The sequence below is a fragment of the Dendropsophus ebraccatus genome, chromosome 10, assembly GCF_027789765.1.
Source record: "Dendropsophus ebraccatus isolate aDenEbr1 chromosome 10, aDenEbr1.pat, whole genome shotgun sequence".
Lineage (NCBI taxonomy): Eukaryota > Metazoa > Chordata > Amphibia > Anura > Hylidae > Dendropsophus > Dendropsophus ebraccatus.
This window is the reverse complement of record NC_091463.1, coordinates 74,121,895-74,138,926: the sequence shown is the minus strand read 5'-3', so window position 1 is coordinate 74,138,926 and position 17,032 is coordinate 74,121,895. Positions and strand designations below refer to the sequence as shown.

Below are 17,032 nucleotides of genomic sequence, written 5' to 3'. Positions count from 1 at the left end.
TATTTGCTATTATGCTGGCGACTTTTCAATGTGCCTCCCCAGCAGTTGGTTTGGGCGCCATATCCGGCTTGTAGCTGAAGTCCAGTACATCTTTATGTTGGGACCATATCTAGCTCTAAAAAGTTGCAAGAATATTACTTAGCATTTTGAAAACAGAAAGTCATAATTTTTTATTTACCACTGTATTTATCCCTTTGTTTTCATCATCCTCGAATTACCGTACGCTGCTATTGTATATACTTATACCACTGCAGCGGCTGTGACTCATGCGCTGTGAATGGAGTTTCATCCTCATCATTAGAAAGAGATACAGCTGGCTCTCCGCATCTTCTCTGCTCCCATTTATATACAAGCTGATTGCTAAAGGAAGACAAAATAGTACATCAAGCATGATAAAGGAATCTTAAAAAATGCGAGCTAAGGCCCCATGCACACACTGGTACAGATCCGCAATACTGCACTATGCCACCAGTGATGCTGGTAGTAGTGTATACAGCTTAGTGTTGCTGATAGTAGTGTACATAGCTTAGTGTTGCTGGTAGTAGTGCATACTGCTCAGTGTTGCTGGTAGTAGTGTACACCACTGATTTTCAACCTTTTTTGAGCCGCGGCACACTTTTTATACATAAAAAATCCCGGGGCACACCACCAACCAAAATGGCACAAAATGACACTAAAACAGTACATATTGTACATATAGTTAATAATATAGATTCTAAATGTATTTATACTCACTCAGTGTGAAACCTGGGCCTGTTTTCTTCTCCCCCCTGTGCTTCTCTCCACCATACTTCTCCACCATACTTCTCTCCTGTGCTTCTCTCCACCATACTTCTCCCCCCTGCTTCTCTCCTGTGCTTCTCCCCCCCCCATGCTTCTCTCCTGTGCTTCTCCCCCATGCTTCTCTCCTGTTCTTCTCTCCACCATACATCTCCCCCCTGCTTCTCTCCCCCATGCTTCTCTCCTGTGCTTCTCTCCACCATACTTCTCCCCCCTGCTTCTCTCCTGTGCTTCTCTCCCCCATGCTTCTCTCCTGTGCTTCTCTCCACCATACTTCTCCCCCCTGCTTCTCTCCTGTGCTTCTCTCCACCATACTTCTCTCCCCCCTGCTTCTCTCCACCAAACTTCTCTCCCCTCTGTTTCTCTCCCCCATCTCCAGGTTTCTCTCCTCCCCCTTCCTCCTCACCTCCTCCGAGATGGTCACCGCTGCTGTCCGCCTCACCTTCTGGCCGCCCGTAGGGCCCGGACGTGCTTCTCCAATCAGCGGAGACCGGGAGCGTGGTGCGTTGTGGCGGGCCGTAGCGCACACGTTGATTGGATGTGTGCATCACGGCCCACCGCAGCGCACCATGCAGCCGCCCACATTATAATCCGCCACTGATCGCTGCGCATTGCCGGGGAACAAAGCACAGGGGCACCATAGTTTGGGGAACTTTCCCCGCGGCACACCCGACCATGTGTCGCGGCACACTAGTGTGCCGTAGCACACTGGTTGAAAATCACTGGTGTACACAACTTAGTGTTGCTGATAGTAGTGTACGCAGCTTAGTGTTGCTGGAAGTAGTGTATGCAGCTCAGTGTTGCTAATAGTAGTGTACACAACTTAGTGTTGCTGATAGTAGTGTACGCAGCTTAGTGTTGCTGGTAGTAGTGTACACAGCTTAGTGTTGCTGTTAGTAGTGTACACAGCTTAGTGTTGATGGTAGTAGTGTACACAGCTTAGTGTTGCTGGTAGTACTGTATACAGCTTAGTGTTGCTGTTAGTAGTGTTCATAGCTTAGTGTTGCTGATAGTAGTGAATGCAGCTCAGTGTTGCTGGTAGTAGTCTACACAGCTTAGTGTTGCTCTTAGTAGTGTATGCAGCTTAGTGTTGCTGGTAGTAGTGTATGCAGCTTAGTGTTGCTGGTAGTAGTGTATGCAGCTCAGTTTTGCTGGTAGTGTACGCAGCTTAGTGTTGCTAATAGTAGTGTATGCAGCTCAGTATTGCTGGAAGTAGTGTATGCAGCTTAGTGTTGCTGGTAGTAGTGTATGCAGCTCAGTGTTGCTGGTAGTAGTGTATGCAGCTCAGTGTTGCTGGTAGTAGTGAACACAGCTTAGTGTTGCTGGTAGTAGTGTATACAGCTTAGTATTGCTGGTAGTAGTGAACACAGCTTAGTGTTGCTGGTAGTAGTGTATGCAGCTTAGTGTTGCTGGTAGTAGTATATGCAGCTCAGTGTTGATGGTAGTAGTGAACACAGCTTAGTGTTGCTGGTAGTAGTGTTTACAGCTCAGTGTTGCTGGTAGTAGTATATGCAGCTTAGTGTTGCTGGTAGTAGTGTACATAGCTTAGTGTTGCTGGTAGTAGTGTACATAGCTTAGTGTTGCTGGTAGTAGTGTATGCAGCTTAGTGTTGCTGGTAGTAGTATATGCAGCTCAGTGTTGATGGTAGTAGTGAACACAGCTTAGTGTTGCTGGTAGTAGTGTTTACAGCTCAGTGTTGCTGGTAGTAGTATATGCAGCTTAGTGTTGCTGGTAGTAGTGTACATAGCTTAGTGTTGCTGGTAGTAGTGTACATAGCTTAGTGTTGCTGGTAGTAGTGTATGCAGCTCAGTGTTGCTGATAGTAGTGTATGCAGCTTCGTGTTGCTGGTAGTAGTGTATACAGCTCAGTGTTGCTGGTAGTAGTATATGCAGCTCAGTGTTGATGGTAGTAGTGTATACAGCTCAGTGTTGCTGATAGTAGTGTACGCAGCTTAGTGTTGCTGGTAGTAGTGTATACAGCTCAGTGTTGCTGGTAGTAGTGTACGCAGCTTAGTGTTGCTGGTAGTAGTGTATGCAGCTCCGTGTTGCTGGTAGTAGTGTATACAGCTCAGTGTTGCTGGTAGTAGTGTATACAGCTCAGTGTTGCTGATAGTAGTGTACGCAGCTTAGTGTTGCTGGTAGTAGTGTATACAGCTCAGTGTTGCTGATAGTAGTGTACGCAGCTTAGTGTTGCTGGTAGTAGTGTACATAGCTTAGTGTTGCTGGTAGTAGTGTATGCAGCTCAGTGTTGCTGGTAGTAGTGTATACAGCTCAGTGTTGCTGGTAGTAGTGTATGCAGCTTAGTGTTGCTGATAGTAGTGTACGCAGCTTAGTGTTGCTGGTAGTAGTGTAAGCAGCTCAGTGTTGCTGGTAGTAGTGTACATAGCTTAGTGTTGCTGGTAGTAGTGTATGCAGCTCAGTGTTGCTGGTAGTAGTGTATACAGCTCAGTGTTGCTGATAGTAGTGTACGCAGCTTAGTGTTGCTGGTAGTAGTGTACATAGCTTAGTGTTGCTGGTAGTAGTGTACATAGCTTAGTGTTGCTGGTAGTAGTGTATGCAGCTCAGTGTTGCTGATAGTAGTGTATGCAGCTTTGTGTTGCTGGTAGTAGTGTATACAGCTCAGTGTTGCTGGTAGTAGTGTATACAGCTCAGTGTTGCTGGTAGTAGTGTATACAGCTCAGTGTTGCTGATAGTAGTGTACGCAGCTTAGTGTTGCTGGTAGTAGTGTATACAGCTCAGTGTTGCTGGTAGTAGTGTACGCAGCTTAGTGTTGCTGGTAGTAGTGTACATAGCTTAGTGTTGCTGGTAGTAGTGTATACAGCTTAGTGTTGCTGGTAGTAGTGTATGCAGCTCAGTGTTGCTGGTAGTAGTGTATGCAGCTCAGTGTTGCTGGTAGTAGTGTACATAGCTTAGTGTTGCTGGTAGTAGTGTATGCAGCTCAGTGTTGATGGTAGTAGTGTATGCAGCTTCGTGTTGCTGGTAGTAGTTTTGCACTTAGGCAAGGTGAGTATATAGATGGGTGTAGTATAGTATGATATGGGTATAATATAGCCTTTTATCAAAGCCTTTTAAAGAAAGACAGCTGTGTGTAAACCCAGCCTGAGAAGACGAGGAAGAAAATAGCTACTGCAGCGAATTCTTATCTCAGATATACGTCTCCGAAAAATTATAGGATTATGTGCAAATTTATTTAAGACATAAAACTCTTTCACCTGTCAGAATAGGAGCCAATGTTCTTTCTCTTAGCCCCGGGCTGGTGAGGGCCTATATTAAGCATTATTTTATTATTCTATCCTGCCTTCTGCCAGTCAATGCTCTCCTGCTGCTGCTCTCATCCATGTGCATTGCTACACCAGGAGACTCCCAGGGGCTCCTCCTGTTTAACGGCATGAAACCTATAGCACCTGCCGCTGGATTCCTGTACGTCTCTGGTATACAGGGAGAGCAATGCGTTTCAGAACGTTCCCAGAGGTGGAAGGTGTATAAATAGTGCAGACGTGGAGTCTGTCCCTGTTTGACATCCCTCCCGAGACAGCGGCAAACAAAGGCTTGGCACAGCGTGAGGTGGCCCAGCGATTGGCCCAGCTGGGCAATTACATGTAAACTACACAAACAACATGGCCCCTTTGTCAGACAACAATTATATGTTAGGTTGTTTTCAGCAACAACAGCCACAGTTATCAGAGGAAGCAATCGCCACGTGCTCTGTGAGCAATAAAGGTTTCCTTGCAGGCAAGGTCTGCTATCTCCTGTTGTCCTGGACTAATGCGTCTGCACAATTTTCTTTTATCGTAATATGGTTGAAATAATACTGGAATGATATTAACTTTTTATAGATATATAAAACAGCCCTTCTTGGATTCATGGTGAAAAAGATATTAACTATTGGACATGTTGGATTTCAATATGCTGGATCCTTTGTTCCTGTGGGAAATAGCCACTGCTGGCTGGATTTGGCCATGGTTTATTCCCCTCTCCCCACTGAAATAAACATGCATACTCAGCCAGTGTTGGACTGGCCCACCAGAGAATCCTCCGGTAGGCCCCCCAGCTTTAGAACCTGTTCTAACACGGAATGACATGTCGTTTCTCACTGGTTCTTTATTGGTGGGCCCCGTGGATCATTTCTTCTGGTGGGCCCCAGATACCCCAGTCTGACACTGTACTAGGCTAAGCCAAGTAAACATGGTTTTGGTGGATTCAGTAGCAAAAGCTGACGATTATTAGGCCAACAACTGTCACATGTATGGCCAACCTTTTTGAAAAAAACTTTTGACATTAAAAGTTTGGATTGGTCAGGCTCTGGGTGTTCAGACCACCATCAATGTCTGAAAGGAGCCAGGGGAAGTGCTCAGCTCCATATGTCTCCTATAGCAAGATGGAGAGAAGAGCGAGCCAGGGATAAAATCACCTAGCCAAGCTCTTCTCTGGACTCATTCTAGCAATCGGTGGGGTTTAAAACACCCGACCAATGTTCTATGACTTGTCAAAAGCTCTTCCCAATGGCAAGGCCACCGCAAGGCTAATGGTTGATCTGCAGGGCAAGAAGAGGTAGAAATCTACTATATATCTTTGTTATTGACTCAAAGGATCCAGTATTAACAATAGTTACAAATTGGGGGACGTCAATTTATATTATTTTCTTATTTTTTATTATATTTTAGGACCCAGTTACAATTTAATCTGATAATCTCTAGTTCTGGGACACCCAAGACATGTATTGTATCCCTGGTGCCCATCCCTAGAGGCTTTTTTGTTAACCAAAAATTACCCTTACAAAATTCATTAAACCAGCCTTCAAATAGGGGATTTACCAAGAAATGTCTAGCAAGATGAGTAAAATAGTAAATTGATCCAGTTTTGTTGGGAATTTCAAAATACCTATACTAAGGCCCAGATTAACATACGTCCATATGCATATACATAAGAGTCATAACCTATACAAAAAACTTTGCTGGACAAAAATAAATCAAATAATCATAAAAATTACAATAACATTAGAATATATAAAATTACAAAATTACAATTACAATTACAACATAGAATACATAAAAAATAAATAAGCACACCTAAAATACAAAGGGTTAAGCAATGTAAAATGTCAATTTCAAGTAGCATTTACAGCAAGAACTGCTATGAACTGGTAATTCAAATGATAAGAATTTGATCATGGGCAATGAGAAGACTTATGAAGTCATCTGTGTAGTTTTGTCTTGTTAGATTGGTGATCATGGATCTTACCCAGATGCAAAGTCATCAATCCTCAAATATCTGTATTGAAAAAAGTCAAGAGACTGTAATATCCAGTATGACTGACAAATATATACTTAGTTAAACAATTAATATGTGTGTGTTTATCTTATAGGCATCTTCATCCAGAGTTACCCTAAACCCAACCCCATCTTGCATAAGGCCTCCACAAGAAACAGCTATGGCATATCTTCTAAGAGTAGGAATCCTTCTGGCGGCATCTATCCTTGCATCAGCCTCCTCAGAAGTCTCAGAAAATGGAAGCTGCGCATCATCGGAGGATAGTCAATGTCAACCAGGCATCCTGCTCCCAGTTTGGAGCCCCCACAATCCATCAACAGGAGACAAAGCTGCCCGGGCTGTGGTTTACTTTGTAGCAATGCTATACCTCTTCCTTGGAGTGTCCATCATTGCTGACCGCTTCATGGCTTCAATTGAGGTTATCACTTCACAAGAGAAGGAGATCACACTGACCAAAGCAAATGGAGAAACCAGCGTTGCAACCGTGCGCATATGGAATGAGACAGTGTCTAATCTGACATTGATGGCTCTAGGCTCCTCCGCTCCCGAGATCCTCCTGTCTGTTATTGAGGTGTGTGGTCACAACTTTCAGGCAGGTGAGCTAGGTCCAGGAACCATTGTGGGTTCTGCTGCGTTTAACATGTTTGTGATTATTGCTATTTGTGTCTACGTCATACCCAATGGTGAGACACGGAAGATCAAGCACCCAAGAGTTTTTTTTGTCACAGCTACCTGGAGTATCTTTGCCTACATATGGCTGTACCTCATTCTTGCTGTTATCTCTCCAGGTCGTGTGCAGGTCTGGGAGGCCTTAGTTACTCTCTTATTCTTCCCAGCCTGTGTGGTCTTTGCATGGATAGCAGACAAGCGTCTTCTCTTTTACAAATATGTTTACAAGAGGTACCGAGCAGATAAGCGTAGAGGTATCATCATTGAGACTGAGGGGGAGTTCCCCAAAAGCATAGAAATGGATGGCAAGTTGGGGGCATCCGCAATAGTAGTGCCAGCAGAAACTAAGGAACCCGGAGTGCAAGACAGTGCAGCGGCAGCAGCTGAAGCCAAGGAGCTTGATGAAAGCCGTAAAGAGGTCATACGCATCTTAAAGGAATTGAAGCAGAAGTATCCAGAACGGGAGTTGGACCAACTGGTAGAAATGGCAAATTACTATGCATTGCTGCACCAACAGAAGAGCAGGGCCTTCTATCGTATCCAGGCCACGCGCATGATGATTGGTGCAGGCAATGTGTTGAAGAAACATGCAGCCGACCACAGCAAAAAGCCAGCCAATCTTCAGGAGGTGACGTCTGAGTCTGGAGAGGAGAACACAAGCAAGATCTTTTTCCAACCTTTCAATTACCAGTGTCTGGAAAATTGTGGGTTTGTGACACTCAATGTTGTTTGCCAAGGAGGAGATGGTGGGAGCACATTCTACGTGGACTACAAGACAGAAGACGGCTCTGCCAATGCAGGCTCTGACTATGAATACAGTGAAGGAACACTGATTTTCAAACCGGGAGAGACCCAAAAAGAAATTAAGATTGGCATCATTGATGATGACATCTTTGAGGAAGATGAGCATTTCTTTGTACGGCTCATGAACTTAAGAGTAGGTGATGCAGAAGGAATGTTTGAGCCAGATGGGGATGGGCGTCCCAAAGCACGTCTGGTCTCTCCACTCATTGCTACAGTGACCATACTGGACGATGACCATGCTGGAATATTTACTTTTGAGGAGAAGCTGGTTCATGTTAGTGAAAGTGTTGGAGTTCTGGAAGTAAAAGTGGTTCGAAACTCTGGGGCAAGAGGAACAGTTGTCATACCTTATCGGACAGTAGAAGGTACTGCACGGGGTGGAGGAATTGACTTTGAAGATGCTTATGGAGAGCTGGAGTTCCAGAATGATGAAACAGTGTAAGTAACCAAAATTATATCTACTGCTATACTCTGGTGGTATGAAAAGTATGAAAAGACCTATAGTTCTTTGATCATCATGGAGAATGCAGTTTTTTGTTTTTTTTTGCAAACTGCCATGAAACCACAACTGCCAATTAGGGGCTGTCATGGTGCCCAACGTTACTTGTCTATTCTTACTTGCATCCTATTAGTCTTCCCATAAGACCTGTACCTATTATGCAAGCGGACCACCAAATATGTGGAAGCCACCTCGGAGGGGGAATTAGGATAGCAATCATTACAAAGGAAAAGGATGATTAAATTACTATATTTAACACCCCCAATTGTACACCCACAAATAGCCAATAGGGCCCAATGTGAAGCAAGGGTGCCCAAGGTGCATTACCATGTGTGTGGGCCCAGATACTAGACATGGCAGTCCCAACTACTGCTCTAATATCTGATAAGTAGCTGAGTATAAATCAAGTTAAACATCTTACAGGAAAGGCATGGCAGACCTTATAGTGCTTATTACTGCTCATTAATCATATGTACTTCGTTCTCTTTAATGTGGCTAAATGTCACTGATTATCAACATAATTTATCTGTAATCATGAATGGTGTGAACATCAGAGCAAATTATGTAAATGGTCTTTAAATTAGAACCTTAATCCCTTAAGGTAGGGTTATTGTGGGTATGGTTGGAAGGAAGATGACCTTCTGTCTATGGGGTGAACGACAAAATGATTACATCCTATTCAGTATTAATCTCTCTTGTGTCCTGTCGCTAGTTGGAACATGTAAACCATTGTCCTGCATCTACAGCACAAACTCAATCATTTGTATCCCAATTGGGGGACATTATAAACCCTTTTAGTAGTCTGACTATCAATGCTCAGAAACTAACCTAGACACCTCTGAACATGCACCCTAATCTTGGTGGGTATATGATGAACTTCAACTTTTGTTCTTATGGGACTGAGAGGGTTGGTTAAGTTTTTCCTTGAGTAGAGTGCCAAAGTGGTGTATGGAGTCTTATAGGCCTTTGAAAGCAAATCTGGGAAATAAATATGCAAAGTAGCTCCAGAAAATAAAGAGCTTGATCTTGGTTCCTCCTATTGGAGGTAGCTACCCTGCAAGTCAATGCAGACACTATTGAGAGCCCTAAAACATGAATGAGAACGATTAGCCAAACCAGAGTCTACTCAAGAAGGAAGAGTTATCCATCTTTAGATAGTAGTCCAAAGGTATGTGCACACAACAGAATCCACGCATAGAACTTCAAGTGGATCCCCTGCTTGAATTCCAGCCCGTCCCATAGGCTCCATTCTATGACCAGGAAGATTTCACCATCCGCCCAAAGAATATTAACATGGCGGAATCTGCCTGAGCATAGAATGGTGCATATGGGACGGGTGGAACTTCAAGTGGGGCGTGGCGGCATCCACTTGAAGTTCTACATGTGGATTCCATAGTGTGCACATACCCTTAGGGTTCTTGCCTCTCATCATATAGAGCAAAGTGTTGGCTAATAGAGAGCACTTTGTTGTAGGACTAGGGCTAAATTTGTCCTTAAAGGGAAATTATCAGTTGGTTACAAGCATATAACCTGCGGATATGTCCCTATGGGGCACAGGGATCTGAGGATAAAGATATATTTCTTACCTTTATCCCCAGTGTTGTTTCCGTGATATTAGCAGTTTATTCTCTATGCAACGTTTTGGTGCATGGTGGGTGGGAGTACCATTGAAATGGACCAATGTAGCGATTTGCCCTACTCTGCTGATATTCATTAGGAATGGTGGGCCGACCAGGGTGGATCTGTGCACTGGGGATGGTAGGGATGCCCCCAGTGTACCAAAATAGTGAGCCAAAACACCTCACTAGCATAAGGAATAAACTGCTAATATCATGGAAACAACATTGAGCATGAAGGAAAGAAACTTACCTTCATCTTCAGCTCCCTGTGCACAATAGGGAGATATCAGCAGGTTAGATACTTCAAACCTGCTCATACTTTCCCTTAAAGGAGTGAAAAGGGGCATGTGGAGTCTTATAGGCCATGCAATGTTTCACTGGGTGAGGAATATATAAAAGTGCTCTCTTTAATGGAGAAAAAGTACTCTCAAGCCAATGTCTGACCCCAGTTAGATCCCCTTATACGTACCTCATGTCGCCGAGTCCCGGAGCCGATCCCGGGACGGAGATATCCCGGTCAGAAGCCGGCGCGCGCGCTCTGGAGAGAGGTCCGTCGTCCATAGAGAATAAATGGAGCCGTGCGCGCGCTGCAGAGATGAGTCCGGCTCCATTCATTCTCTATGGACGCCAGACCTCCCTCCAGAGCGCGCGCACCGACTTCTGACCGGGATATCTCCGTCCCGGGACCAGCTCTGGCATGAGGGATGAGGTACGTATAAGGGGATATAACTGGGGGTCAGGAGCCTGTCACCCCGGCACGGGGGGGTGACAGGTCCTCTTGAACAGTCTTAAACCATTACTGGGGATTATGATCCAGGCCGGAATCTCCTCCATAAAGATAAGCTGCCACCAGAGGATATCCACCTTTATAGGCCACTCAGGACCTGGCAATTCAGCAAACCTAGCCTTTAATATTTCTCTCCACCCAAGTCAAATTAACAGGGCTCCGAAAAGCTCAGACGCTGGGAGGTATTTGCGGGGTCTTTAGATGACAGGGCTGCTGTATTGTTTTCCAAAGAACAGTATGGTTGGACCCAATGATCCCTCCTTGTCATTGACATATACAGGGACACCTAACGCAGCTCCTAGAGCACTTTTAGCCCAGTTTTTTTATGCCAACATGTCAAGATAGCTGTCCTAAATGTACTTAAAAAATTTCTGTGGAATGTAAACAGGGGCTGGCTGGAAAATTTTAGCCTGGGGGGCAAGCACACAGCAGTGGCCCATGAGAAGCTAGCTAGCGGCCCATCATTCAAGGACCACTCTGGCCCTCACTTAGTATTACGCTCCCCACTTAAGTGCGAGGAAGGTAGATGGCAGCCACTCCAATACTACCTCCAGCGGCAATGTTCTGACACTTTGGATAACACATTCGACCCTTCCAGTCATTTGTAAACAGGTAATTCCCACTGCTCGCTGTGAAGAGGTCGGAAGTCACTTTCCTGTATAAGTATATGGGAAGGCTCAGCACTGACACGGAGCCATAGTCCCATAGACTTAGGCTGCATTCCCACGTTCCGTGATCCTGACAGATCACGGACGTGAAATGCATGTACTGGAGCCCCCCCGCGCCCGGACAGCGCCTGTAATTAGATGCTGGGAGCGGGGGAGACTGTATTCATAAGCGCCGCGCTGTAATGAATCAGCCTCGCGGTGCTGTTACTACAGCGCGGCGCTTATGAATACAGTCTCCCCCGCTCCCAGCATCTAATTACAGATACTGCCCGGGCGCGGGGGGGCTCCAGTACATGCATTCCACGTCCGTGATCCATCAGGATCACGGAACGTGGGAATGCAGCCTTTCATTGACAAAGTGACTTTTGGCCCCTTCACACAGAGCAGTAGGAATTCGCTGGTCACAAACGACCAGCAGGGCTGGAGACGTTATCCAAACTGTTGGAACATTGCTGCTGGCAGAAGTACAGGCCCGGGGTGCCATCCACTGTCCCTGCACTGATGTGAGGAGGGTAATAAGGGCTGGAGTGCTCCTTAAAGGGAACCAATTTGCACAATTGTGCTGATATGGTTTTCAGCTGCACAGTATAGAGCTACTGTTCAGCTCCCTGAGGCTACCAGCCACTGAGTATAAGATGGTGGGAAAGCTGGGTGACCATATTATACTGAGTTTAAGATCCTGGTAAAGCTGGGTGACCTCCATTATACTGAGTATAAGATGGTGGGAAAGCTGGGTGACCACATCATACTGAGTATAAGATCCTGGTAAAGCTGGGTGACCTCCATTATACTGAGTATAAGATGGTGGGAAAGCTGGGTGACCATATTATACTGAGTACAAGATGGTGGGAAAGCTGGGTGACCATATTATACTGAGTACATGATGGTGGGAAAGCTGGGTGACCATATTATACGGAGTACAAGATGGTGGGAAAGCTGGGTAACCTCCATCATTCTGAGTATAAGATGGTGGGAAAGCTGGGTGACCTCCATCATTCTGAGTATAAGATGGTGGGAAAGCTGGGTGACCTCCATCATTCTGAGTATAAGATGGTTGGAAAGCTGGGTAACCTCCATCATTCTGAGTATAAGATGGTGGGAAAGCTGGGTGACCATATTATACTGAGCAAAAGATAGTGGGAAAGCAGGGTGACCTCCATTATACTGAGTATAAGATGGTGGGAAAGCTGGGTGACCTCCATTATACTGAGTATAAGATGGTGGAAAAGCTGGGTGACCTCCATCATTCTGAGTATAAGATAGTGGGAAAGCTGGGTGACCGTATTATACTGAGTAAAAGATAGTGGGAAAGCTGGATGACCACATCATACTGACTACAATACAATATGCTGGGAAACTGGGGTTTCTGTATTTTCACTATAGTTTTTATCACTTTTGCTGGAAGTCTAAAATTATATTATCACTGGAGTTTTCCTGGGCAGTGTCACCAGAAAAAAATGTTTCATACAGTATGTCATAAAAACATATAAATTTTTTTTTTATTGGTCAGAGTGTGAATGTTCAGACAGCAATTAATCAGAACAAACTGAGAGAAGTCCATGCTCTGTATGTTCCCTCAGCTCTGTGTCACATGACTGTAATGGTCACATAATGGAAGTCTTTGGGGACATCTTGCTAAAATGGACAGAGTGGGGAGTGAGGCTCTGGCAGTTCATGTCCAAAATACCCAACAAAATAGTGCAGCCTGCAGTACTATTATTATGTGTTCAAATGTGCAGAGTTGTATCTCAGAACTTGATAAAGGTCTGTGATAGACAGACTGAAACACGTTGTGCTATTAAACAGAACAATTGAGTCACATCTTTGTGTGATGCTCCTAATGCGATTTCACTGGTCTCTTGGACGTCGACCTGCGCTAACCCTCCTGCGGGTTCTCCTTTGGTTCCTGTGATCTTTTCTGAGATACAACTTTGCATGTTTCTACCCACCTTCGGTGGCTGCAACCCGAGGGATAGCGCGGTCCCTGTCTGATTGACATCATATACCTACAGTAGAGTTGTGCCTATCATTTGCACAACTCCACAAGGTGAGTGCGTCCATTTCCCACTGGAATAGACACACTAGCCCACTATGTTATTGCACCAGGAGGTGGCCATCTATGTATGTATGGGTGTATATTGTACTGTATGGTTCTGTTTGAGTGTATATTGTACTGTATAGTTCTGTATGGGTGTATATTGTACTGTATGGTTCTGTTTGAGTGTATATTGTGCTGTATGGTTCTGTATTGGTGTATATTGTACTGTATGGTTCTGTATGGGTGTATATTGTACTGTATGGTTCTGTATGGGTGTATATTGTACTGTATGGATGTATATTATACTGTATGGTTCTATATGAGTGTATATTGTACTGTATGGTTCTGTATGGATGCATATTGTACTGTATGGTTCTGTAGGAGTGTATATTGTACTGTATGGTTCTGTATGGATGCATATTGTACTGTATGGTTCTGTATGGATGCATATTGTACTGTATGGGTGTATATTGTTCTGTATGGATGCATATTGTACTGTATGGGTGTATATTGTTCTGTATGGATGCATATTGTACTGTATGGTTCTGTAGGAGTGTATATTGTACTGTATGGTTCTGTATGGATGCATATTGTACTGTATGGTTCTGTATAGGTGCATATTGCACTGTATTGTTCTGTATGAGTGTATATTGTACTGTATGGTTCTGTATGGGTGTATATTGTTCTGTATGGTTCTGTATGGGTGTATATTATTCTGTATGGATGTATATTATACTGTATGGTTCTGTATGGATGCATATTGTACTGTATGGTTCTGTATGGGTGTATATTATTCTGTATGGATGTATATTGTACTGTATGGTTCTGTATGGATGCATATTGTACTGTATGGTTCTGTATGGGTGCATATTGTACTGTATGGTTCTGTATGGGTGCATATTGTACTGTATGGTTCTGTATGGGTGTATATTATTCTGTATGGATGTATATTGTACTGTATGGTTCTGTATGGGTGCATATTGTACTGTATGGTTCTGTATGGGTGTATATTATTCTGTATGGATGCATATTGTACTTTATGGTTCTGTATGGGTGCATATTGTACTGTATGGTTCTGTATGAGTGTATATTATACTGTTTGGTTCTGTATGAGTGTATATTGTACTGTATGGTTCTGTATGGGTGTATATTGTACTGTATGGTTCTGTATGGGTGTATATTGTACTGTATGGATGTATATTGTACTGTATGGTTCTGTATGGGTGTATATTGTACTGTATGGATGTATATTGTACTGTATGGTTCAATATGAGTGTATATTGTACTGTATGGTTCTGTATGGGTGTATATTGTACTGTATGGTTCTGTATGGGTGTGTATTGTACTGTATGGTTCTGTATGAGTGTATATTGAACTGTATGGTTCTGTATGGGTGTATATTGTACTGTATGGTTCTGTATGGGTGTATATTATTCTGTATGTATATTATTCTGTATTACTCACATAGGCCAGGTTCACTCTATGTAAAGACAACAGCCGGCAGCTTTAAGAGGTACATAACAGGTACAGGTGGAGAGAGGCAAAGCAGCCTATGGGAGAGGGTGCAGCTATAGGGGGAACAGGGCAGCGGCTACAATGCTAGAAGACTGTGTGTGCTTCTCTCAGCTCTGCAGACTCCCCCTTCTCTCTGTCCCGACCTCTCTCTTATCTTCAGCCCAGTACCTGACATTTCTAACAGCTGAGCAGAGAGCAGGACAGGAGGGGGATGGGCAGGAAGCAGGAGCCTGTAGCTGGAGGAGGCTGTGTAGCTGGAGGTTAGCAACCAGCCTCCTCCTCACCACACTGTATCATACAGGGAGTACTACAGGCAGCTGCTGTTGTGAGGACACATACAGGACCTGCTGGGGGCAGCTGGAGCTAGGGCACCTATGGTCCACTCACAGCCAACAGTCAGTGAGTGTGACTGGATGTGAATAATAGGCCGTGCTGCCCCGTCCTGTCGGTAGATGCTATTTCTGTCCTGTCGGCACTGCTGTCCTCTACTCCTTCAGAAGAAACAGGAAGTCCCGGGCCAGGAGGAACATGGTATGAGTCCACAGGGGGCGGGGCTTAACTATGGGGGGGGGAGCAGCAGCAGCGCTGGGGCGGTAAGCAGCCTCAGTGCGGCCCTCTAATGTACAGGGAAAGACCGGCCCAGGGGGCAGATGCCACCCTCCCCCCCGGCCCAGCCCGCCCCTGAATGTAAAAATGAAAATTGTTAGTCCAAAGCTTTAGTCGGCAAGTGATAGACACACTGGGCACAATGTTATGACAGGCAGGCAGACGATATTACATTTAAAGGTGTTGGAGCCGTTCCTATACAATACAGCGCTCCCCGGGGAGGATTATGTGTTGCTTTCAGGAAGAGTTAATTACCCGCTAATCCTGTCTGTAGATCAGTCAGAAAAGCGGTAACAGGGAGTCAATATTAAGCCATTATAACAGGAGTACTCGGCCAGCAAGGAGTAACGTTAGCCGGGTCTGAAGAGGCTGAAATTTAATCTGCCACTGCAATATGTCCGACTTGTAGAACACGGTCATTAACCGCTGGGGGTCACAACTTCTGATCCAGGCAGAAACAGGTTAAAGCTTTTACCAAATCCCCTGATATCCCAGTTCTAGATTGGTAAATGGACAATTAGCAGTTTATGTGTATGTGGTCGCCGGTCAGGGAGAGCTGGGCCGTCTCAATGTCTAGTATAACTTCATTGCTCCAAGGCCGTTTCTGACAGGTCTTCCTTCTGCCTTGGTTGTCTGTTGTCTCTACAAACATGTCCACGTGTTTCCTTACATGTTATAGCTCAAGTCAATTATTGGGTTCACATCCTGCAAAAGATCTACTACATATGGATTTTTCCTTGGCTATTAAAGGGTTTTCTTAGTACACTTGTCTGTCTTAAAGGGAATCTCTGCATTTTAACGTGTTATTTTTAGGTCCATTTTTCATGCAGATGTTTTATTGTGGTTTAACCATTAAATATCCTGTATACACTTGTCTGACCATACAATTCTCAGGACCTGTAATCACTACTAAAGGAGGCTTAGGCGTTTATTGCATATGCTTTATCACTTAGTTGAGTATATATCAAGCTCTGAAGCACCTACTTGTGGTGACCAAAGACTACACTCACTGGCCACTTTATTAGGTACACCTGTCCAACTGCACATTACCACTTAATTTCTAATCAGCCAATCACATGGCGGCAACTCAGTGCATTTAGGCATGTAGACATGGTCAAGACAATCTCCTGCAGTTCAAACCGAGCATCATTATGGGGAAGAAAGGTGATTTGAGTGCCTTTGAACATGGTTGTTGGTGCCAGAAGGGCTGGTCTGAGTATTTCAGAAACTGCTGATCTACTGGGATTTTTACGCACAACCATCTCTAGGGTTTACAGAGAATGGTCCGCAAAAGAAAAAACATCCAGTGAGCGGCAGTTCTGTGGGCGGAAATGCCTTGTTGATGCCAGAGGTCAGAGGAGAATGGGCAGACTGGTTCGAGCTGATAGAAAGGCAACAGTGACTCAAATAGCCAACCGTTACAACCAAGGTAGGCAGAAGAGCATCTCTGAACGCACAGTACGTCCAACTTTGAGGCAGATGGGCTACAGCAGCAGAAGACCACACCGGGTGCCACTCCTTTCAGCTAAGAACAGGAAACTGAGGCTACAATTTGCACAAGCTCATCGAAATTGGACAGTAGAAGATTGGAAAAACGTTGCCTGGTCTGATGAGTCTCGATTTCTGCTGCGACATTCGGATGGTAGGGTCAGAATTTGGCCTCAACAACATGAAAGCATGGATCCATCCTGCCTTGTATCAACGGTTCAGGCTGGTGGTGGTGGTGTCATGGTGTGGGGAATATTTTCTTGGCACTCTTTGGGCCCCTTGGTACCAA

The 17,032-nt window shown here is 44.7% G+C and overlaps 1 protein-coding gene across 1 annotated transcript in view; it reads left to right on the top strand.

Annotated features, from left to right (window-relative positions):
- Positions 1-6,210: 6,210 nt before the first annotated feature.
- SLC8A2 (solute carrier family 8 member A2) overlaps positions 6,211-17,032 on the top strand; it is a 79,918-nt gene continuing 69,096 nt past the window's right edge. Inside the window, exon 1 of the mRNA XM_069943336.1 lies at positions 6,211-7,961. Coding sequence (XP_069799437.1) covers positions 6,211-7,961 — 1,751 coding nt within the window. The remainder of the gene's footprint in view (positions 7,962-17,032) is intronic.